This window comes from Chlorocebus sabaeus, chromosome 2 (genome assembly GCF_047675955.1).
Source record: "Chlorocebus sabaeus isolate Y175 chromosome 2, mChlSab1.0.hap1, whole genome shotgun sequence".
NCBI lineage: Eukaryota > Metazoa > Chordata > Mammalia > Primates > Cercopithecidae > Chlorocebus > Chlorocebus sabaeus.
Window position 1 is genome coordinate 93187381 of NC_132905.1, and position 25860 is coordinate 93213240.

At 40.0% G+C, this 25860-nt stretch overlaps 2 protein-coding genes and 1 pseudogene across 4 annotated transcripts in view; all 3 read right to left on the bottom strand.

The window, feature by feature from the left end:
• Window positions 1–3044: 3044 nt before the first annotated feature.
• Window positions 3045–4216, bottom strand: LOC103218878 (poly(rC)-binding protein 2 pseudogene; annotated as a pseudogene).
• Window positions 4217–7739: 3523 nt separating this feature from the next.
• PSMG1 (proteasome assembly chaperone 1) lies at window positions 7740–15813 on the bottom strand. Of its 2 annotated transcripts, none has more exons than XM_007968162.3 (7): window positions 15507–15813; window positions 14038–14144; window positions 12546–12697; window positions 12190–12252; window positions 10710–10908; window positions 9706–9842; window positions 7740–7946 (listed from the first exon to the last, which is right to left on the bottom strand). In XM_007968162.3, exons 1-7 carry the CDS (start codon window positions 15638–15640, stop codon window positions 7872–7874), a joined length of 867 nt encoding a protein of 288 aa, XP_007966353.1. In that variant the 5' UTR covers window positions 15641–15813; the 3' UTR covers window positions 7740–7871. The 2 variants fall into 2 exon arrangements, with proteins under 2 accessions (XP_007966353.1, XP_037840732.1); XM_037984804.2 differs by having other exon boundaries at window positions 15319–15771.
• Window positions 15814–17777: 1964 nt separating this feature from the next.
• Window positions 17778–25860, bottom strand: part of BRWD1 (bromodomain and WD repeat domain containing 1) — a 131387-nt gene continuing 123304 nt past the window's right edge. For both annotated transcript variants that reach the window (XM_007968201.3, XM_073010631.1), the window contains one exon: window positions 17778–19700. In XM_007968201.3, the coding sequence (XP_007966392.2) occupies window positions 19309–19700 (392 nt within the window). In that variant the 3' untranslated portion in view covers window positions 17778–19308. The remainder of the gene's footprint in view (window positions 19701–25860) is intronic.

Consider the following 25860-nt stretch of genomic DNA (forward strand, 5'->3'; position numbering starts at 1 on the left):
GTAGTTGTATGTTTCCACCAATTTATGCATTTCCTCTAGGTTTTCTAGTTTGATAGTATATAGCTATTCATAATAGTTTCTGATGATCTTTTGTATTTCTGTGGTATCAGTTGTAATGTCTTTTTCATTTCCCACTTTATTTGGGTCTTTTCTTGGTTAGTCTAGCAAAGGGTTTATCAATTTTTTCTTTTTGAAAAATCAACTTTTTGTTTCATTGACCCTTTGTATGTTTTTAGTCTCTATTTCATTTAGATTTGCTCTGAACTTTACTATTTCTCTCCTACAATTTTGGGTTTGGTTTGTTCTTTTCTAGTTCCTTGAGGTGCATGATTGAATTGCTTCTTTGAAACCTATCTACTCATTTGATGTAGCTGTTTATTGCTACAAGTTCCCCCCTCCTAGGGCTCCTTTTGTTGTGTCCCATAGGTCTTGGTATGTTGTTTCTATTTTCATTTGTTTCAATAATTTAATTTCCATATTAATTTTTATCATTCAGGAGGAGCATGTTATTTAATTCTCATGTATTTGTATAGTTTCCAAAGTTCCTCTTATTTCTATTTTTATTCCACTGTGGTCTGAGAAGAAACTTGGTATTATTTCAATTGTTAAAAATTTGTCAAGACTTGTTTTGCATCCTAATACATGGTCTATCCTGGAGAATGTTCCATGTGCTGATGAGAAAAACGTGTATTCAGCAGTTGTTGGGTAAAATGTTCTACAAATGTCTGTTAGATCCGTTTGGTCTAAAGTCTAGTTTAAATCCAATGGGTTTTTGTTAATTTTGTCTAGATGATCTAATTCTGAGACTGAAGTGAAGTCCCCAACAATTATTGTGTTGGAGTCTACCTCTCTTTTTAAATCTAGAAATATTTGCTTTATAAATTCGGGTGCTCGGCCGGGCGCGGTGGCTCAAGCCTGTAATCCCAGCACTTTGGGAGGCCGCGACGGGCGGATCACGAGGTCAGGAGATCGAGACCATCCTGGCTAACACGGTGAAACCCCGTCTCTACTAAAAATACAAAAAACTAGCCGGGTGAGGTGGCGGGCGCCTGTAGTCCCAGCTACTCCGGAGGCTGAGGCAGGAGAATGGCGTAAACCCGGGAGGCGGAGCTCGCAGTGAGCTGAGATCCGGCCACTGCAGTCCAGCCCGGGCGACAGAGCAAGACTCCGTCTCAAAAAAAATAAATAAATAAATAAATTTGGGTGCTCTAGTGTTGGGTGCATATATTTAGTTGTTAATTCCTCGTTAGATTGATCTCTTTACTATTATATATAACTGTTTGTTTGCTGCTTCTGGCATAAAGTCTGTTTTATCTAAGTATAGCCATTCCTGCTTGATTTTAGTACCAGGTTGACAAAAGGATGCATAGAGAGTTGGTAAAGCATGATTTCTGGGTGTCTGTGTGAGGGTGTTTCCAGAAGAGTTTAGCATGAGTCTATGGAGTGAGCGGGAAGATTGTCCCTCAATGTGGGCAGGAACCATCCATCCACTGGGGGCCCAGGTAGCAAAAGATGAAGAAATGGTGAATTCTCTCTCTCCTGGAGCTGGGTCGCCCTTCTTCTGCCCTTGAACAGGACATCACAACTCCAGGCTCTGCAGCCTTTGGACTCCAAGACCGACACTGGTGTCCCTCCCCAATTTCCCCAGGCCCTCAGGCCTTTGGCCTAGGACTGAGAGTTACACCATCAGCTTCCCTGGCTCTGAGGCTTCTGGGCTTGCACTGGGCCATACTACCGCATCCCAAGGTCTCCAGCTTGCAGACAGCCTGTTGTGGGACTTTCAGCCTCCATAATCGGGTAAGCCAATCTCCCTGACATCTATATAGACAGATACACAATCAGGTTTTGCTTAACATCCTGAAAAATGTGTCACTAGATGATTATGTCATTGTGTAAACATTATAGTGTACTTACACAAATCTAGATTCTACAGCCTGCTACATACCTAGTCTATAAACATGTACAGCATGTTACTGTACTGAACATTGTAGGCAACGTAACACAATGGTGAATATTTGCATATTTAAACATATCTTAACATAAAAAAGATACAGTGAACATAAGGTATAAAAGACAAAAACCGGCACACCTATATGGGACACTTACCACAAATGCAGCTTGCAGGACTAGAAGTCGCTCTGGGTGAGTCAGTGAGTGAACGCGAAGGCATAGGTCGTTACTGTCCACTACTGTAGACTTTATCAATACTGTATACAGGTTACACTAAATTTATTTTTTAAAAATTTGTTCTCCAATAATAAAGTAATCTTCGCAGCCTTTTTTTGTTATTCACTGTGGCATCCAGTTTCCATTCACAAAGAAAAAGCTCCAATGCACTTTTTAATTTTTTGAAAAATTCCTATTACAGAACTAAATTCAAATGTATTAACATCCCACTCTTACATTTTCATAATAAACAGAAAAATTCATAAGCCAAAAAACAAAAACAGGGAGGGCCAGGCACAGTGGTTCACGCCTATAATACCAGCACTTCGGAAGGCTGAGGTAGGTGGATTGCTTCAGCTCAGGAGTTTAAGACCAGCCTGGACAACATAATGAACTCCTGTCTCTCTGAAAAATTCAAAAATTAGCCGGGTGCGGTGGTATGCACCTGTGGTCCCAGCTACTCGGGGGTCTGAGGTGAGACAACTGCTTGAGCCTGAGTGTTCGAGGCTGCCGGGAGCCATGTTTGCCCCACTGTACTCCAGTCTGGGTGACAGAGCAAGACCCTATCTCAAAAAACAAACAAACAACAACTACAAAAACAGGGAGAAAACTATATTGCTAAATAAAATCTCAGCATCAACACTGGAACAGAGAAAGGAATTAAAACACCTTAATTTAAAAAAATGGGTGGATGACAGGCTGGCACAGTGGCTCACACCTGTAATCCCAACACTTTGGGAGGCCAAAGTGGGAGGATCATTTGGGCTCAGTTCAAGACCACCCTGGGCAATGGAGTGAGATTCCATCTCATTTTTTAAAGAAAAAAAAAATAAAGGAATGGATGATAGTGTGTAAAAACCAAAAATTCACAAACTATTTAAAACCTGGCATGGCTGCCTGTTCAGAAACTATAGATTGATGGTGGGTGGTGGTGAACAGCGTTATAGTACGTGAATCTGCACTGTTCTAGCTGTTTCCCATGCCACTCATCCAAAGGAGAGCCTGACACTGATTAGCCATTGAGCCAGGCTAATGATGGCAGCAGATCCAGTGATGGTAACCTGCCTATCAGTAGATCCCTTCCACTGGGTTCACAATTATGATCTACACTCTAGACATCTGATAGATCTCATTGATTCTGGTGCCTTGACGCCTGATTATGCAGCCAATATCATTTGGAATGGTGAGTTTATGAGAAGTGGTCTGGGCAGATGCATCCAAACCTGCACTGAATCCCAGCGTTGCCATCCACTGTGGGAAAACTAGTTTGTTGCATTGTCAACTGGTACAGCTTGGTCAACTCTAGAAGTGGTCCCTCTAGGTCACAGTTGAGGCACATGGACGAAGTGGTGTGGAGAAAGCTCACACTGTCGCTGCCTGTGCTGTACCTGTCCTGATCACCCACAAAGATGACCGGAGAACTGGACAGCTTGGGCCAGTATGGGATGGCCATGCACTTGGGGGAGACTCCAACATGACCACACAGACCTGTCCAACACACTCAATGATGGACTGTGGAATGCCAGCGATAATGATGGCTCAGTCAGCAGTGTTGGGGAGCATATACCCTATCACCTGGACCTGAGCCCTGTACTCTCTCGTATTGCCTTGATCTTGCAACCACCTTTTCCAATGAGCCACACTGACTACCAGGGATCGACAGCATCAGGGTGACCAGGGGGTCTACTGGCAGCTGTGCTATTGGTCACACAGCTACTGATATCCTCTTCCAATCTGGCTTTGAAGACACCACTAGTGGGTCCAGCCAAGGTGATAATTCTCTCAGAACAACTCCCTTCTGCGATGCTGATACATGGGCCACTCTCCTCATGCATCTTAACTGATTCTCCTTTCTTTCTGATGATACTGCCTTCCTTTCCATGCATAAGTAGCCAGGTGGTGAGAATGACATTTAATCCAACTTCAATCATACCAGTGTCCACATAAAGCAGGGCTATGGGGAGCTGGACTTGGAGTGGTCAAGTCCTTGGCCAGTGGGGATGAAAACCAAGAACTCTAGGCAGGAGGTGACTGAGTGAAAAAAAGAGCAGGCAGGGGCGGGGCAGGGGTGGAACAATAGGGGTGGGCAGAAAGGCAAGGAGGAGGAGAAAAGGTGATGGAGGAGGAGAAAGAAGGGAGAGACCCCAGGGCAGGTGGGAGAGGGCGCAGGCTGTAGCTGCTCCAGCTGCTGCCTCTGCTGGTGTCAACCTCAGCTTCCCGTAACTTTTCGGCTTTCTAAATTTTTTTTTTTTTTTAACTTTGACTCTTTTCTAGTAACTTAGTTTAAAACACAAATACACTGTACAGAAATACTTTTCTTTATATCCTTATTCCATAAGCTTTTCTCCAATCAAAAGTTTTGTTTTTTGGCCGGGTGCGGTGGCTCAAGCCTGTAATCCCAGCACTTTGGGAGGCCGAGACGGGCGGATCACGAGGTCAGGAGATCGAGACCATCCTGGCGAACATGGTGAAACCCCGTCTCTACTAAAAAATACCAAAAAAAAACCTAGCCCGGCGAGGTGGCGGGCGCCTGTAGTCCCAGCTACTTGGAAGGCTGAGGCAGGAGAATGGCGTAAACCCAGGAGGTGGAGCTTGCAGTGAGCTGAGATCTGGCCACTGCACCCCAGCCTGGGCAACAGAGAGAGACTCTGTCTCAAAAAAAATATATATATATAGTTTTGTTTTTTGCTTTTTATTTTTGTTAAAAACTAAGACACAGCACACACATTAGCCTAGGCCTACACCGAGTCAGAATCATCAATATCACTGTCTTCCGCCTCCATATCTTGTCCCACTGGAAGATCTTCAGGGACAATAACACACAGGTAGCTGCCATCTCCTGTGATGATAATGCCTTCTTCTGGATACCTCCGGAAGGGCCTGCCTGAGCCTGTTTTATAGTTTGCTTTTTGTTATCAGTAGAAGGAATACACTCTAAAATAGCAAAAAATAGGATGTACATAAACCAGTGGCATAGTCATTTATTATAAGTATCACGTACTGTTCATAATTGTATGTGCTGGATCTTTACATAACTGGCAGCACAGTAGGCATGTTTTCACCAGCAACAGCGCAAACACAAATAACACATGAGCTCTGACCTTAGGATGGCTACCACAGACTAGGCGATAGGAATTTTTCAGTTCCATTACGATCTTATGGGACCCCTGTCTACATGCGGTCCGCCACTGATACGTCCTTATGTGGTGCGTGACTGTACACATCCTACTGGTTTTCTGTGGATTGCTCTAATACACTGGACATATAATGTCTTGTCTGTGTCATCTGTTACTTCTCCATTTCTGTCCTGCATCTTAAGACACCATCTCAAGTTAGTCCTCCACATAATGGCTTTGTATTACACACTATTTTATATATATGTAATATATATACAACTTAGATCACCTACTATTTGTTCTGTTATTTAATATTACATAATACTGATTTTAATTTTAAAGTTGAAGTTTTGCCTGTTAAAATCTTTTCCACGATATCTTTAAAATTTCCTTTCAGCTAGCTGCTGCTTCTCATACATCTCGTTATTTACTTTTGGAAAAAGCAGGGGTTCCTGACTTTTAAAAAACAGCTGTTTCCTACAGTCATGTTTTTCAACAGAATGCTCTTCTTCCGCATTTTTAATGCTGTTTCTATCCTTCCTATTGCTTGTTTTCTTCAGGTACTCTCCTTTGACTGGGAAACCTACCCAGGCCTGACGTCTGCTCAGGCTACACTCGAACTCCTGGGCTCAAACGATCCTCCTGCCCCAGCATCCCAGGTAGCTGGGACTACAGGCAAGCACCACATACCTGGCTTCGTATCCGGCCCTAACGTGGCTCTGCTGCGCTGACGACCAACTCCTGCACCTGCTGCCTTCTTATCACAAGAAGAGGTTTACTGCTGAGAAGTCTGAAGCAATTATGATTCTTTCCTGACCAAAATTATAACTACAACGCCCAGAGTTATCTGCTTCCAGGCTTCTCCCAGGATTACTGCTGATGCAAAACTTGTCCCCCAACTACTTCCACTCAGCCATTTGACACTGCCGAGCTCCACGGCTCTCAAGTTAGCAAGAGGAAGTACAAGAAGGAATGAAGAATGAGAGCTCCGGCTGCCCCCAAAGCAGCTCCCCGCTCCTTTCTTATCACATCACAGTCAGTGGCTTTGAGGTGGGGCACACGAAGGTGTGTCAACATGGAAATACCACCTTACGGTTCTTCAAAAGCATTCTTATATCATTACTCTCACAATTCAGCAAAGCAAGCAAAGAATTTCCTTCATTAAGTAGATGAAAACCTGGACCCCAAGGGAAGTAGGTAACCACCAGGGAGTACTGTCACCAGTATTATCTGTAGTTTACAGCTGAGAAAGTTGTTGCTCAGGAAGCTTCAAGGCATCTGCCCAAAGTCCCCTGGCCTGTAAGGGGTGGCCTGGGATTGAACATAGTCTGCTTTTCCAAGGTTACTCTTCCTTACTTACCACACTGACCCTCAGCACAAGAAGAGGATCTAGCTCCAGCTAGGACCAGATTCCATGTCATATGATGTTACCTCACGGCTCTTCAGACACAGTTCTGAATGAATGCAAACTTTTTTGCAACAAGGGAAATGCCCAGATTTCTGCCTTCAGGATATATTCATAAACACACCATGCACAAGCCTTCCAAAACTTGATTATGTTAAGGAAACCAAGTTTACTCAAGAAGGAGTCAGAACACAGTATCTCCTTACCCTACTTCTAATCATTACCAAAAACAGTAAATGAACTGGAACTAGAAAATATAAATGGGTAAGTACTCTAAATCTGCAGGATGTAAATGATTCAATAACTAAAAAGATGAAAAAGAAAGTAGAAGAGATAAGAAGCATTTAACTCCACCATTTTAAAATTTAATTTCATGAATGCAGTTCAGTTTGTGGTCCTGTGAAGTCGTGTGGCTACTCCGGGTTGATTCCATTCACACTCCTAATGGTAACACATGACTGTAAGAGAACTGCTGATACGCACAGAGCCAGCCTTGAAAGAGAGTCCTAGGAAAGTCTGGGTGAAGAGGCTATCTGTCAGATATTACTAAAAAGTGAGGAATACACATTTCTGTTTCATTTTTAGTAAATACATAATTTTGTTACCTTGTCATCAATTTTTATCCACAAGACAAAAAAACTGCAGGACTCCTAAAATATCCAGAAACTTTCCACATATTAAGAATTACCAACAGGTCAGTGAATAGTTACACCTAATTAACTACACTTTGCCACATGAATACAATTTGCTGATCTCTATAGCTTTGAAAAATTTAACTAAAGTTGAGCACAGTGGCTCACACCTGTAATCCCAGCACTTTGGGAGGCCAAGGCAGGAGAAATGCTTGAGCCCAGGAGGTCAAGGATTCAGTGAACCATGATAGCACACTGCACTTCAGCCTCAATAAATAAATAAATAAATAAATAAGATAAAAATTTAACTATAGTACCTCAAAATATTCAAATACAACAATACTCCCACCTAGTGGATAAAAGGAAAATGCCTAGCTTATTTTGGTTGTGAATATCATAAATAAGGAATTAAAACTACAATTAATTTTTTACAATTTTATTCCGTTTCATCGTTCTCAAAATATATCCCCCAAAAGTAATCTACAAAAGAGTGCACGCTGCTCCCCTTAAAGGAATGGACAAGTAATATACATTACAAAACAATGTTTAAGATCATGTATAAATGTTACTCTGAATCTCATTTGTTGTCATCAATTTCTTTAGTATCTCAGTGCTTTGGGGAATATTCTGAAAGGAGAGAAAACAATGAATACAGTGAGACCCCAGGGATTCAGGCAGAGGTAACACCCCTCCCCAAACCCCACAATCTCCACACTCGAGACTTAAAGACAACAGCCATGGGACAGGCGCGGCCTTTACTCTCCCCTTCTCAACAAAAAAGCAAGTGGGAAAGTCAGTTCAACAGGCCCTTTCCCAGCCACACTCGCCGATGATTTCCTGGCCTCTGATGCTCTCCCGGCCTCCAGAGGAAGTCCACGCTCCAACCCACCCGACCTTCCCCGCAAGATGTCTTCCTCCCCTCTCCACCAACACCGCGCTCCTCATGGCTCTCCTCACACTTCCCCACTCTGCTCACACTGCTTCCCTCTGCACACTTCTACCCCCTAAGATTCACCCATCTTTCAAATCAACTAAACTGCCACACAGCAAGAATTCAAAATAATTCCACCTTATTGAAAATACCACTTTTAAATGGTCAGAAACAATGAACTGACTCAGGCTGATGTATTTGGTCATTAAGAAAACAGCCCCCTGCAGAACCACCATCTTACCCTCCGCTAATCATTATCTTCAAAGCAAAAATGAATATGCTGAGTTAAATTTCCACTTGAAAGTATGGTCATAAAAGCTGAGTTTCTTTAAGCCCCAAATGACAGATGATTTCCAAGTTTCAGAACAAGTCCAAATGTTTACGACACATCTGTGTACTACACACAGTCCTGCAGCAGTAAACAAAACAGCCCAGCCCCTGCCCATGGGAACTCATCTCTAAGTTAAGTGAGATGAGGCAATCGGCTATTTAAACAAACAAGACAATCAGCATATACTTTGAAAGAGATGCTAAAAATAAACTAACTCCATGTGTCAGAAAGATTATCCCTGATTCTAGCAAATTTGAAAGATCAGCTTGCAGTATACTAAATTACAGAGTTTTACAGCTGTACTCTTCAACAAATGGTTACTGACGGATTTATTCAACATGCCAGGTATGTGGTAAACTTGGGATACCAAAATTAAACAACGTGGTCCATTACCACAAGGAGCTGACAATCTAGTAACAAACTAATTTATGAGACCTGGGAAATGAGCTACTTCCAACAACTTATCACAAAAGCCTTAACACTAACGGCCATTCCAGAATAAAACCAGGCTGAGGGACAATGTTGTGACAACCTCTTTCCTGTAAAGAAACGGTGCTTAAACCAGAGACTGTGGACTTCCAAAAAGTCTCTAAAGAGAAAGCAATGGAATCCCTCAACTACCTGAGATTACAGGCAAACATTTTTATGTACATGTTCCAATTTTAGAAAATGAGCCCAAAGGTATAAACCAAGGGTAAGGAAGAGGTTCATCATGTAATTCTCTCATCTTCACATATCCAGTTCTCTGTAAAATTGGGTAAATATTATAGTAATTTGATCCATACTATACTCAAAAATAACGTTCTCAAAAATTAAATTAAAAAAATTTTTTAAACCTTCCAAAGTAGTTCTAGAAACTTCTTGAACAGGAAAACCATCTGTCCACATAGACATTTGGGATTTAATTGCATTGCATTAATCTGTCACACAACAACAAAGCATTTGTCAAGTTACAGACATATACAGAAGAGACGATGACAAATTCAAACTGCCAGACTAGGAAGCTTCACTTTGAGACGAATGGGTCTCCAAGCATTGCTTAGGTTTAAAATGACACCATACATTTATGTTACTAAGCTCATTATAACAACTCAGCTATTAATTTAAATGAGTTAAAACCTTACCTTAACCAAACCCTTCAAGTTTCTGGTAGAAAGTATAGGCTTAAAAGCTTCCACTGTAATTAGGTCTAATTTCATCACATCAGTATAACACAAGTACAGAATTGCTGGGATTTTCCATACTTGACAGTAACTCAGAACTGAATATACAAGAAAAAAAAAATAAACACGTAAGTCTTCTATTATGTTACTTTTAAACACCTTTAAATAAAAAAGGCTGTTTTTAAAAGTAGTTATCTCAGCTGCCTCTTTCAATTAAGGTATTTACTGCAATTTTGAACCAATTATAATGTAGATTTTCTTTCAAAGTCAATTTATTTTCCTAATAATCTCTTCTTTTGCAAATATTAACTTTACATTTCCTGAACATACAGCTAAGATGATTTTAAGTAGCTGAAAAATTAAAATTCTACTGACCATAATGAAGTATACATAATAAATAAATACAAAACACACAAAGTAAAATATTTAGCCACTTCTCATTCTAGTAAACACTGAAAGCAAAAAAAAACCCAACCAAACCCATTTTAATACAGCTCATATAATAGCAATTATGTAATACATTACCCACTGAAAAGTAAATGGTAGTCTCTTTGTCATATGATGGCAGATGTGACAGTAATAAAAAAAATTAAAGCAACTATCAAGATTCAATATCCAAAACTTCTATTTTGGTAATTAAAACATACTTTATCAACTTTTCATGCACCAATAATTTATATTTAACACTGGCTTGCATTGTGAATAATCAAAGACCAAAAAGAAACACAGCATGTCTGAAGCCTAACAGTTAAGAAACCTGAGCTCCTCAAATAACTGTGTCTGGAAAATCTGAAAACTCAAACTAAATATACTGCACTTGTAACTACAGACATTGAGGACTAACAGCAATATATTGGTATCAATCATCATTAGTAAACTACCTCAAAAAGACCTCTAATGGTGAAAGTAATAAGTATCAATAAAGCAGTAAGATACAATGTAAATGTTACAAATTTTAATACCACCTGCTGCAGGAAGGTCGTGTACTATATTCGGTTGTTCTAGCAATGGACAACACGCAGGGTCTTTGAAATTCTGTGTTTTCAGGGCTTTCAGGAAAGGAGAAGGAAGGCTGCCAGTGGATTCTAAGGTTTTATAATCGGTAACGTGTCGACATGTGAGAATAGTTATCTGCATGTTCTTCCTTGGACAAGAGCCAAAAACCTAACATAAAATTGATTTCAAATTAAAAAAAAACACATAATTTTGTTACAGAATGGACACATTCCTCTAGGTATTCACCTAACACCACAGACAATAACAACATGCCTAGCAGCGGTGGGAGTGTGCCTTGGAGAAACAGAACACACCTGCGGTCTCAACCTGGGTTTCATCTTGGTTCTGCTTTCTAGGTGGGCAATTTTTTTCCAAGACACTTTCCTCATTAGTGAACTAAGGTGATATAGTTTAGACATCTGTCCCCTCCAAATCTCATGTTAAAATGTGATTCCCAGTTTTGGAGGCAGGGCCTGGTGGGAAGTGACTGGATATGGGGGTAGATCCCTCGTGAATGGCCTAGCACCATCCTGTTGGTGATACGTGACTGACTTCTCCCTTCTCACTCACTTCATACTAGAGCTGGTAGTTCAAAATAGGCTGGCTCCTCCTCTCTCTCATGCTCTCACCATGTGATCTGCCTGCTCCCCCTTCACCTTCCACCATGATTGGAGGCTCCTGAGGCCTCCGCTGAAGCCAAGCAGATGCCAGCACCATGCTTCCTGTACAGCCTGCAGAACTGTGAACCAGTTAAACCTCTTTTTTTAATAAATTACCCAGCCTCAGGTATTCTTTATAGCAACACAAGAACAGATGAACACGTCATGCCAGCACTGCCTACTTAAGGGGCCTGTGATGTGAGTAAATGAAGTCAGGGTGCCAGAATAGTGACTACAGGCCTGCTGTCCAGAGGAAAAAAGTCACAAGCACACACCTGACATTCATTCACTCTCCCACCTACCACTGACACCTAAAAATAACTCTTACGAAATTCATTTTTGGAATTACCACACTTATAGGCAGGTTTCAATCACGGTGGTTCTAACTGTCCTCTTCTATAACAGGAAGAGTCTGGATTTGACAGATTTCTAAGAACCCTTTTACCTTTTAGTAAGATCTAAAGTGATGTAAACAAAGAAAGATGGGCGGGAGGAATCCAATTGTGTTTTATATTTCTGTGACCTACCGTCCTCAATGCTGAGGACCAACTGTGTTTTATACTTCTGTACCTCAGCATTGAGGATAGTAGGTCACAGAAATATAAAACACAATTGGTTGGTCATGTTAAATAAGCAAGTTCTTTTATTCTTTATATTCCAAAAGAAATTCCGACAATATTTTAAAGAAATAAATATCTGACTGCATAAGTTTAAGTTAAAAGACACCGAACCCATAAAAAATGAAAACTCCTGTAGACTAACCATTCACAGGTTTTCATATCTCTCTTACCTTTTCCAGCCACTGATACTGCTGATCTTCTGCAACGTAGCAACCGCACTGACAGAGGAAAACCTGAAAAGTCAAGTTCCACGCTTTTTGTCAAGTAAGTTTTACACACACCCCAAACTATCACAATATATGTAACATGTGAATGACAACACTTAGGTAATACTTATTTTCCTGGCTCCACTATTGACCTACTCTCTTTAAAATTTAAGAGTCAAACCACTACTGGTGATTAGTATCAGAAAAAGTGCACACTGACAGAGCAACTGAAAGACTTGCCATACTAAAGTATACTACCAGTAAATACCATATAAGCGATACTTAAATAACTACTTTTCTAACACACAAGTCCCACCTACCGAGGGATTGGATTTGAGATGATAAAACCCACAAAAAGCCTCTGTGGAGGACAGATGTGTAGTGTCTGCTGTTCTACACCATTCATTCCAGAGTTTAGCACAACCAACTTCTTCCCAGACTCCTGAATTCATAACAAATGATGACAGAAATGCTGTAAAAAACAATTCACATAAGTTAGTCTTTGGCTCTGCAAGTTGTACTTTCTATTCAATAAAAAGCAAGCTCAAGTCACTGTAGAATTTCAGAGCTGTAAGAGCCATTCAAGACCATCTACCTAATACCACCATTACACAGAAAAAGAAACTAAGGCTCCCAAGAAGTAAAAGGCCACACCCTGATTAAGACAATCCTAGAGCTAGGGATCAAGAAGGCAGGTTTGCTGACAGACTTTCTACCACATGCTCATGGGGTAATACTCTTCTGAAAATCTTTAGGCCAGCAGAACTTTATATAAATGAGTCCATAGTTACTTGCCATCATGCACTTACTATGTTCTACAAGCACTAGGGGTACCTTACAGAGGAAGGAATCTTAACTGGGTTTCCTGAATGTTGTCATCAGAACCTGTGAACACCCTAAAAATATTAAGGTGTATGTGTGTATTTGTACATGTATATTGTCCTAGCTACACTCTACACTGTTTTTACTTTAATCCACCAAGAGAACTAATACATGCAAGGACCTTAGAACTTAAGTACTTAAACATGTTGATAATTATTACTGTCTTTAGAGTTTTCATTGTGTTCTCAAAGGAGTCCATTAACTCACAAACATTTATATAAATCCGGATACGTCAAGACACTAGAAACAGCTCCTTGAGTTTTAAGTTCCTGAGGCTACAAATATTTTCTTTAAAGCTTTTCTCTGAGTTGGGGTCTTGCTTTGTCACCCAAGCTGGAGCATGATCAGTGGGAGGATCATGGCTCACTGCAGCCTCGAAATCCTGGGCTCAAGCAATCCCCCCATTTCAGGCTCCTCAATAGCCAGGACTACAGGCAAGCACCACCGTGTCTGGCTACATTTTTTCATTTTTTTTTGTAGAGACAGGGTCTCACTATGTTGCCCAGGCTGGTCTCAAATCCTGGCCTCAAGGGATCCTCCTGCCTTGGCCTCCCAAAGAGCTGGGGCTACAGATGTGAGCCACTGCACCCAGCCTAAATCTGACCTTTTCAGTTCATTAAAAAGATAATGCAGGCCAGGTGCTGTGGCTCACACCTGTAATCCCAGCTCTTTGGGAAGCTGAGAGCAGGAGGATCACTTGAGGACGGGAGTGCAAGACCAGCCTGGACAACACAGCAAGAAACCATCTCTACCAAAAAAAAAAAGAAAAAAGATGCAACATGAACAGGAGAGATATTTTACTCAGAAATACACTCTGCTGTGGCTTTTTAAAGTACCAAACATTTTAAATCTTTTATGATGGAAGAATATAAGTAACTTTATATTTCATTCTTTCAACAAAATGACTAAGTCTTCCGCATTTTCACTTACCTACTGCATTATTTCCTATAGCAATTATAAACTTGGAGCACGGATATTTTTCTAGCAAAGAAACTTCCAAAGATGTTTTTGTCTGTCTTCGAAGGAGCCGCACCTCCCTAACACAAGAAACAAGATGAAACTAAAGCAACTTCAATACAAACAGTATCATATTATGGCAAAAGAGCACTATATGTATGTATTACAATAAATAAAATGCACGTTAGTTTTATAAAAAAATATAACTAATATCGTCAGAAAACGATGGACTCAGGCAACGATAGCCAACAGATAAAACTATTGCATACGTGTTTAGGGAGAACTCTAAAATAGCGGTCAGGCTGTCCACCTGACCCAAGGATCAATCTTAGATCCCTAAAAGTGAGACAACTTGGGGATAGCCTGCAACAAGAAACAGAAAGCACCACTTAGTAGAAGCATTCTTGCCGACAAAACATTGAATGTGATCTGACCAAACCTACAAATGAACATTCATTTACAGGACATGCAGGTGAAACACACGTTAAGTGATACCACAAGGAAGCTATCAGACAAATTCAGAGTGTGGGGCACAGGACAGGTCAGCCAGTCCTGTCTCTTAGGAGGGTTAAGAGGAGGCTGCTCTAAATGAAGTGACACGTCTAAATGTAACCTGTAGACCTTGTTAGGATCCTCATTCACACAAACCACTGTAAAATACCATGTTTGAAAAAACTAGGTAAACGTGAGTGAGCATGGACTATGAAATCATACTGAAAAGTGAGCATTAGTGTTGTCAGGGGTGGTAATAGCGTATGTAAGGAAATCCCTAAAACGTTTGAGATGTATTCTGAAAAATGCAGAATTTGTGAAAGGTCATGATGACTGGAATTCGCTTAGAGTGGCGGGAGAGGAAAAAAACGTGGCAAAATCTTCCCGTTGAATTTACCTGGTTGTGTTAGGGGTCAGGGCTCCCTTGACTATTTTCTCCCACATTTTTATGTGTTTGGAAACAATTTTTTTAAAGAGTGTTCATCTGCTACTGAAATATTATGCTAATTGAAGTGTGGGGTGGAGGTTTAAAAAGTTTCGAGGGAATCGGTGCGTCCGTGAACAATCCACGACAAACGTGGTGGGACCCGCGGGAGCGCTGCGGCCCAAGATAATGGGACAAGAAGCGGAAAGACCACGAGTCCTCAAGACACCAAGCCTCCAGGAAGCCTTTAAAGAACAGATTTGAACCCAGCCCTCCCACAGCGGCTTCACCCTGGACTCCACGAAACGCCAGCGGATCCACCCGAGCACCGCACCCACCTGGGGCTGGCGCCGACGGACTCCGCGGCTTCACGGAGACCCAGGGCCCAAGCAGAGCCACGGAGCGGCGGCAACCGCGGGGGTCACTCGGAAGACCGCGGAGCCCCGGCCTTCGGTGCCGTCGCGGCTGCGAGGCCCGCGCACTTTCCAGCAGCAGAGAGCGCGCCTCCCTTATCCGGGTGCCTCACCTCTTCCGCGCTAGCTGTTGACGCACCTCCCTGTCCTCGGGCGTCTCCCTCCGCCCCTCCTCCTCCTCCTCCTCGTCCTCCGTCCCAGCTCGGCATGGCGCCTTCACCACCTCTCCAAAGAACGTGGCCGCCATAGCCGCCCCGGGACCGGCTAGACACAACTGCGACGCCGCGGGACGGCGCAGGCCAGCATGCGCGAGACCACGCTCCCTCACCGCGCAGGCAATAAGTCCCGCCCCGCACAGGCCACGCCCTCCGCGCACAGCCCGAGCTCGCGGCCACAACCCCACGGCGCGGGCGCTACGCCCCGCCCGGCACAGGCCACGCCCCCAGACACACCAAGAGCTTGCGGCCACGCCCTCTACAGCGCCCGCCCGCGCTGCCACGCCTTGGGGCAGGAGTACCCGCAGTTTTTGTTTTTAAATTACAGATTGTGGGGTTGGGGGGGTCTCGCTGTGTTGCCCAGACTGGTCTCGAACTCCTGGGCTCAAGCGATACTCCTGCTTTGACCTCCCAAAGTGCGTGGATACAGGCGTGAGCCACCGCGTCCGGCCCCCAAATGCTTTCATTCGCTGCTTGAGCCCTGCGGGCATCGAGAGGTGGGAGGACTGCGGGCTAGAGGGGCGGAGGGGGGGGGGGGGGCGAGAGGAGGGCGGAGGGGGGCGAGAGGAGGGCGGGGCCTCAGGTCGCAGCGGTAGCGAAACCAGGGGTGCAGGGGCGGTGCCGGCGCCGCTGGTAGTGGCGTCCGGTAGCTGTGAGGCCTTTCCCTTTTCGTCCGTTTCCCTTTTCCTTCTGCGATAGGAGAGACTGGGGGAACCTTAGGGCACCCGCTCCAAATTTCGACTGCCCAGGTAGGTGGCCGCGCGGTGGCACTGAGGGCCCCCGGAGCCAGGCGCGCCCTCAGATAGCGGGCACGGGCGGACGCAAGGGCAGCAAGAAATACAGCGCTTCGTGGTGGTATAAAAATGAGACTTTTACTCTGGCAATAGGTATTCACATTTCAAAAGCTGATGATTGTCAAGCCGATTTAAAAAACATTTTTATGAGAATGTAAAAAATAGTGTATTTTTTAAACTTGGCCATTTTCTAATACAAAATGTTTCTTTTTAAATAGCCTTTAATTAAGCAAAATGTGTGATTAATTGGTTCTCTTTCAAATGTGCTGGAAGACAAAGTTCGAGGAGCACTGTTTGAAGCAAAAGAAAAAGGGGACATAATTTAAATGAAAATGAAAATATGCAGTAATGCAATGAAAAATAAAAACTGTTTCCTAGATTTAGTTGTACCGAAATACATGACATCGCCTGCATGTTGTGACTTTGTCAGTCACAAAGGTAAGTACTACTTTGGGGTCAGAAAGAACCTGTTGAGATAAAATCTCAAAGCTGCTAGAAACATTTTAAGATGTGGAAAAATAATGATCAACAAAATCATTTACATAAAATTAGTGTTTAGCAGATCTACACATCTGCAAAAAAAAAAAAAAAGTGTGAGTTTGGAAGCAAAATTTGAACATTTAGCAATAAAATTAAGACTAAATTGCTAGCCAGTAAGAGCTTAGGAAACTTTGGATATCCTTAGTGAGATGGAATAAACAAGATTACCAAAATGATGTTTTAAAACATTAGGACTCCTGGGTTAATTGGTCTATTATAATGATGGAACTGCAGAATAAAAAGGTTGTTTGGGCACCACTTGTCTTAGTCCTTTTGTTAATTTGTCATTTTTACCAGTAAAGATCTTCAATTTGATTTCACAGTTCCATTATGAAGAAATATTTTCTGCAAAGCAAATTACTGTAAATAGGGTAACAGTAATACATTTGGCCATGATTTAAATTCTGCACACATTTCAGAGAGAACAATTTTACAATGTTAAGTTTTAAGCAAATGCTTATTTCATGCAGTTACAATAAGTTAGGCCACTTTTTAAAAAGGCAAATATGTTCGAATTAAATACTTAGCCAAAAAAGGATTCCATTATGCAAGACTGATAATACAGTCTCAAGTACTGACAGAAATTAACCCCAGCACAGCAAATTATAAATTAAAAGCTTAAATTCTTTCGTTACACTGAAATTGCCAAAAAAAAAAAAAAAAAAAAAAAAAAAAAAACCTTTGCATAAAATAGTCTTCACTGAGAGTTAAGTACTTCATTTTATAGTTATTTGTTGAGGACATAATAGACTCAAGAAATGTAAATTAAGTAAATTTTGAACTGGAAAGAAGTTTAAGCATTTCATTAGAACTCAAAAATCAAACCCCATGCACCTAAAAGTAATAGCAGTTTATTAGGAATTCTTCCCTTCTCACCTGTGCATCAACATACTGGGGATCAGTAGTTTAGATGAAAGTATACTACAAAAGGAGCAAAGGACACAGACTTAGTAGGTTAGAATATTCTGGCTTATGCTAAAAAACAAAAGCCTTTTTTTAAAACAGACATGCAACCACAAATTTCTCAAGTATTTTGGACACTTGGTTCATCTGTATAACAACAAAAAAAATGCATTTGACTTAAAAAAGAAATAGAAAACCCTAGGTTTCTGTAATTTAGTTTTTCAGATTTACACATGCAGATCATATACTTAGATATTTTTAAGTGGGAAAACTTACTTTCAACAACTTAATTTTTCCAATAACACGTTACTATGTTAAAAAGATGTGACAGTACATTCATTTAATCTGGCAATTTTAATTTCAACAAATACATATTAACAACAAATTAAATCCTATTGTAAATACACTTGTTATACCACGACCAGATTTTCTAATCCTAGCAGAGGCCACGATGAAATAGGCCAAACATGCTACCATTAAAGTTTGTTGGGATGAGACTGTAATAAGTACTCAAAGTATTCAAATTCTAATTTTTAAGGTGCTGTAGAGAAACATAAAAGATTTCACTGTATCTAAAAATATGACTGTTTTGATCTTAAGCTATATATTTTATTTTTATCTGATTAAACTAAGACCTGCCTCTTAATGAGGCACATTTTTGGCATTTCTGTAAATGCTGCTACATAAAAGTAAAAATAAGGAAAAGCCGTGATAGTAACATTCATAGCTTTCATATAAAAATATATATTCCCTGAATTAGTCATATCAAGTGGTCATTCAGTATGAACTGCAATATTATAAACAAAATGACATCAATGGACTTTCTCTAATTGCCTATTTCCAACACACTACTTCAGAACTCAATAATCAACATCTCCAGCTGACATTCCCAGGTCCTCCTAGTTTGTTTTTGACCTTTGGGGATGTGAATTATAGGGACTGGATCTAGGTAGTTTTTGCTTCACTCAGAAGTCAAATAGGCCCATTAGCACTTCCTTTGGAAAAGTGCCTGATTTTTTTTCCTCATGACACCATAGTTGTTGTGGTCTGAATTTTTACACTCTAATGGAGAACCCTTAAAATTAGCATCAGGTTGAGATTTTGAAATTTGTTCACTCCAAGTTCTTCCTAGCCTGTACACTTCCCACTATATTCTTCCTCTAAGGAATCATGTCTTCAAGGCCTTGCTTTCTGGGAAGGAATAGTAGTCTTATAGCAGGCCATTTGTCTTTTCTTTCCACCTCTCCACCTACAGACTCTGCAATCTATTTCCTCCTCAGAATTCCCTGGAGCACGTGTCTGTACAAGAGCTGACTGGAAGGAACCCACTGGATTATGGCTTTTAGAAAATTCCTCCGAAGATGCCAATAAGGGAGTAATTTTAGAGCTGGGAGCAGAATGTAACTGCTAGTTTACTTGTAGCCCAATTGTTTTCAGATAGCACTTCTACATTCTCATAGTCACTATTGTGTATTTTCTTTCCAGGATCTGAACCCCCTTAAAAAAAGCACTTTTCTATTAATATCTTCTAGCTCTTTTTCACTTTCAGAATTTATGGATGTATCATCCTCTTTATAAACATTCAGTAACTTTTTCTTAGCCGCAGCAGAAGCATTTCGATGGGGCAGTTTTCTGCTACTCTTCCTAATCCAGACATTTTCTGGTCCTGAGATCGTTTCTTTTAGATTACTCATTATCTTTATTTTATTTGCAGCAACAGTAGCACATCTGCGGGGAACTTTCTCAGGTACCATTTTTGCTTTCAGAGTTTCACTAGGCATCTGCACTGCATCCTTCTGATTATGCATACATGTTCTCACATTTGTATTGGGTTTTCTGTCTCTAGGAACAAATTCTGAAAAATGAGTGAAAGTTCATGTAAATGCAAAAATCTTGTAACACAAGATTTTACTACTGCTAACATTCCTCAACAACACTCATTCGGAAACAATAAATTTAAAAGTCATACTGCTAAATGATAAATTTTAAAATGTGATACTAAGGGCTCGGCATTGATAAAACCTTACATTTGCTTATCTACAACTCTAAGGATGTCACTTAAAACAGTAGCAGACTTGTAAGAATGGGGTGAAAAGTTCCTTCAGCATTGGCATCATAAAGCTGCTAATCCAAAAACATATATATGAGCATTTTACATAATTTGAATTACTAAATCTTAATTTCATTGTTCCAGTATTCTCTGACCTAGGTATGTGACACACACGAGATTCGGATTAAAATTCTAAAAAATAACACATATGTAGAGTTGCTTAAAGGAACTAAAAAGTGCAGAGTGCTATGAGAACACAGACTAGAAACCTAACCTAGCCTAAGGGATCAAGGAAGGCTTCCTTTAAGGAAGCATTCAGACGAGAGCTGAAAATTGTGAAGGGATTTGCCAGACAAAAACACTTCGGAGAGTTAAGTCCTTCATGCAGACAAAGGCAGTTTTTAGAGGGGGCTTGAAATCCCACTGGAGCTGTGCACAGCCACATGATGCCAGACCTAATGCTCCGTGCTGACCAAACTTAGGAGAGGTCAGATATGTTTATTGTTACCAGTGTCTCAAAGCCAAATTTTCAGATTTCACAAACAAGTCTAATTACTACTCTTCTAGAACAGAAGTGATACTCCTTTTATGTATCTGAAGTTCACTGGCCTTTGAATTTTAGGTTTTTCTTGCAGCCATGAACAGTCAAACTATCTAAAACTGCCTTCATGGTACACACCAGTCTTGATGGCAGTTTGTTTTGTAGGACCCTGCCTGACGTTTCCAGACACTTAGCATTCAAACGGTAAGGCTGTAGATGACTGAAATAACCACAGTTGATATCCTACACCCACACTAGACTTCTGGAGGACTCCACCACATTCTTTTTACTACTAAGTACTAGAAATTGAGAGCTCTTTTAGTCAGGTACTATCAAGTAATAACACTATTATTCTGTAGCAATGAAACTACCAATGCCAACCTTCTGAACTTCTATGAAGATGTTTGCCCTTCTGTCACTAAGCTGACTAAAGGGCAGATGAGTACAGGTAAAAACTGCTTCTGTGGACTGACATGTTCATACAGCCAGATTCATGAGGCAGGCCTCTGCCCTCACAATGCAAGCACTTCAGATTTTTCCATAAGTCTATGAAACTGATTTCACACTTCTCTAAGGTAAGTGTTCTCCCCAGAATAGGTTAGGATATACTTTATTCAAAGCCAACCCCACCACATACACATCAGTTCCTTTTGCCAACTTATGTGATTCACATGCTTTTCCAGTGAAATTCTATTTCTAAGGGCATTATGTTTTGTTCAGTGTTTGGTCTCCAGGCATTGTGAATGGCATTTTACCAGAGTAAGACGCTCATCATGGCATTACTCCCATGCAGCATGCCCTTACCTCCTTCAGTTGGGCTCTGTGGGAAGAGAAGTGGCTTAAAATGTAGTGTGTTTACCACTTCAAAGACACTTTTCTTGGGAATTTTAAAATTATGAACTAGTATCTCCAACAAATCAACCCTATATCCAAAATGAATCTTTAACACATTAAATCAATGTTAGCAAATGCTAAAATTATATAAATGTGCTACAAAGGGTAAACAAAAATTTCAAAACATGCAAAATTAAGGTGAAATTTGCACTTTATAGTAGGATGAGAATATACTATTATCAACTAGCTGCACCATTTGCATTTTGAAAAAAATAAAAATAACTGGTTCATTCCCAACAACCTACTCATCCAAATAGTAGCTAAAATTATATTTCAACTAAAAATTTATTTGTAACAAAATGCTTTAAGTTGCAGAAATTCCATTTTGATGTGTGATCAAAGTACCTATACTGACAATTTAGGAACCTAGTAAATACTAATTGTAAGACATTTTAATAAATGTTTATTTGTCATCCGGAATAATGGAAAAGTTAAGATTCTGCAGAAAAAAAACTAAAGTCAGGTTTTTTAAAAATACTTTTTAAGGAAATTTGAACTTCAATAACTATGCCCAAAGGAGGGAGAATTTATGAATTACATTGTAGACAGCAACTCTAAATTGATAAAGCTGAATCTCAGACAACAAAACAGGAATTTCATAGAATAAGGATAAAAACAATCTGAGGGAGACAGAAAAGTGTGGAGAATTTTTTTAAATATATACTTTTAAGTCTGTTAATTTTATTACTGAAAACTGAGTAAATTATAAAGTGCTTTACTCTCAAGAAAACTACAGTTTTAGAAATATATATAGGATATTTCAGGGTTAGAAGTCAAATTAAGAACTCTGGATGCTGCTGCTCTAACAATACATTTGTGATAGTGCCATGTGATACTAAAAAGTCAGTAGAATCCCACCAGTCCTACTGTCTCAGATGGTCTTGTTTCAGTCACGTGTTCAGAAAGTCATTGAGTGCTTAAGGACTGTTGTTTTCCTGGAAGTGATTCCCTATTTAGGTATGACAAGAACACATCAGTAGTGTAAAAATTTACATCTGTAGTAGCACTCCATGATCATCTACCTGGATGACCACTTTAAATTATAACTCACAGATATGTGTGTATTCTAAGATGATGTCTGTGGTAAATAGAAACCTGGATACAAACATAACAGTTCTGACTCAACACAATCTCTAGTTCCTAAATTTTAAGGATTAATCATATTCTAATTAGACTTTAAGCTACCTTACAGATTCTGTACAATATTTCATCATACAAAACTGTTTTCCTGAATTCAAAGTAAACTGCACATGATTACTACAAAAGCATTACAGAATTTTCATTGGCATTTTTTAAATTGGAGCATTTAAAACAGATTTGAGAATGAGAAAAGAATATCTGACTCAAAATGAAAACATACTAGCCTCTTTCGTAAGCTCCTAGAATCTTGACATGATCGGTTGCTGTGGTTGGTGGATAAAGCAAATCTACACAGTGGGTAAACCCTCTAGGTGCAAGTTATAAGCTCCCTCAGGCAAGCCTTTTATCAGAAAAGACTTGAGATATTCTCTCCTGTGTCTGCCCTTCATTGATAAGCAATGAAATGACCCCAAAACTCAGAAAGCAAGTAACATTTATCAATGATCTTCATGCCTCCCAAAGCAGAAGTTTCCAAAAACATCCCATAAGCTGAAGTATCCCAATGGCTGTAGAATAAAATGGTTTCTGTAACTTGCTGTGTTTTTAAACAGTTCCATTTTCTGGGGGGAGCTGGTAACACTGCGGTATGGCAGTATCAGGTCAAGAGACCGACAGAAGTAATTCCATAAACTAGTTCACTAGCTTCTTCATTTTTAGGGTTCAGTTTACTCAATGATGGGCACCACACAACCCTGAATTTTTGTTTTTATTCTGGAACTACAACTAATCTAGCTCATCACAATAGTTTTCTCTCACCCCTAGAAAAACTCTACAAAAGAATTATGATAGCTATTGCAATTTTTAATAAAAATCTCATAAAAGCCTTATTTTGAAATATGAATTCAGGGACCTTATACTTAACTGCTTAATTTGCTTTTTAGAAGTGATACTTTAAGAGCATTTCACAGTAAATGTAGGCAGAATCAGAAGTAAATACTTGTTTTCAATCTACCCTATTACTGTAGTACTGGAAAGAAACCAGGCCACAGACAATCCAGTGGCAAACCCCTTTTCCAGGAGGGCTTCTGACTCGCTGGAGTTCCGCTATCCAAGCTCATAGGTAAAACTCGCAGCCCTCGCACCCTATGTTCTGCCTGCATGAAAAGAAATTACCAGTGGAAAAGAGGTTGGGGAACCACTTGGGACAAGTCTGGAATTAACCAGCTAGAATGCATTTGGCTTGGAGTAGTGCTTTTTGTTTTTTAACCCTTTTGCTTAAGATGAAAATGCTAACTTTATTATACTCTGTTTAGGAATTGACAAAAAATCTATTCATCTAAATGAATTGATTAATTTAGAACATTAACGATCTTATGTGGAGTGGAAAACTAAAGATCTGCTTGACAGGCTCCTGTAATTTTATGATTGGAATTTTGTAGGTGAATATATAGTTGCAGTCCAAGGACTGATTTCATACTTAGAAAATTAACTTGAATATATTAAAAATTAAAGATCCCTTTAACTTTTAACCACTGATCAAAAAAGGATGGAGTCTCGCTCTGTTGCCCAGGCTGGAGTACAGTGGCACCACCTTGGCTCGCTGCAAGCTCCGCCTCCCGGGTTCACGCCATTCTTCTGCCTCAGCCTCCCGAGTAGCTGGGACTGCAGGCGCCTGCCACCATGCCCAGCTAATTTTTTTTGTATTTTTAGTAGAGACGGGGTTTCACTGTATTTGCCAGGATGTTCTCAATCTCCTGACCTCGTGATCCGCCCACCTCAGCCTCCCAAAGTGCTGGGATTACAGGTGTGAGCCACCACGCCCGGCCCAAAAAAGGTAATTTTTAAAATGATTTACCTTATAAAACAAAGAGGTAGAGCTGCTGTAGTCCATCTAGGCTCTATATACTGGTCATCTTATTTCAATTAGGTCAACTGGACTGCCTCTTCTCTTTGGCAGTCTAAAATCTCATTTAAAGGCTTTAATAAATGAAAAAAACTTACCTTAAAATTGACATAACTAAAATATGACCAGAAAGTATACCATAGCATTGATAATTAAATTCAAACTATTGGTCTTGCCATACTTGAGAAACAGATGTATAATCTAGTTATTTACCTGTTGCCAAAGATACAGCCTGCAGATTTGTAGAATCCAAATGATGTGACTCTCCCCCTCCCTCCATCAAATCTAGAAAAGCAATTCTTGAGCAGACATCAATTTAAAATCTTGATACTTTTCTACCAATTTAACAATATATTAGGATCCAGCTAGGCAGATTATGAAAAGGGTAAAAATCTCTTACTTTTGAGAATCCCCATGTATCCTTAGGCAACGTCTCTGTAATTTAACAGCCTTTAAAACTTAAAATCATAAGAAAAGACAACACAGCCCTTAGCATTACATAGTTTACTTATCAATCCTTAGTATTCACAATTTGAGCTAGGGATTAACATTTGCTAATCTAGTTGGAATCAATTTTTCCCACAATGCTCTATTTTGTCACCTAGTTTTGACAAATTAATTCCTTCTCTTCCCAAATACTAGGATAATAGACAGTCTCAAACTGTTAAGTTGCAAATTTCTTAGGGTTTCTGCTTTATTATTTCCTTGATATCCATGGCAGAAGTTCAGAGGTATAACTTCAACATTAACAGGTGAAAAGTTCTACAATGACTTGTTGCACTCCACATTAGAATAACTGAACTATTATTTCCATACAACATCAGAAAACTACAGTATTTGGTGACAACTGCAAGATACCTGATAAATATATCGACTTATTATTCATGAAAAAGAATGGAGCTGGTTATTTCAGCTATAAAAGGGCAAAGCAAAAAGACCATTTTCTAGCCATTTAAAAGTTACTCAAAAAATTGATACAATGGAGTGGAAAGGAAAACAAAAAAGACTGTAAGCACCTTTAATGATGTTCTTGCATTCTACTGATATACAAACCTCTGGGGTTTCAGTTGGCACAATCAAGTTCAACTTGTACTGACAGAAAATATTAAAATTCTTCCTGTTTAGTTTTTAATATCAAACAGGGAGGTTAGTAAATTGTTTTCTGATTCTTCTACAAAAACAAAAAGTCTAGAAGACAGAGGGAATGTATTCTAATAATTTTTACTTATGAGGTCATAACAAGTGCAAAGGGCTTAGTAATGCATCTTATTCTTTACTTTTGGACAGTAACACCCTCAGATGGTATTTTTATTGGTTTATTTTATATCCTCCTTTTCCATTTGCCCTTCTGTTTTGAAGTGCTTTTTCTTAAATCTTAAGTTCTTTGCCTTCATTTTCTTATAAACCCAATTTCCTCTTTAGGTGCAACTCTACTATTTGAAAGGAACCTTTCTGTTGTAATTTACAAGCTGTGAGTAACTGCTATATCATTCTTTCCAAGGATTAATAAACTGAGAAATGATTTAATCAGATCTTTGCCACTTACA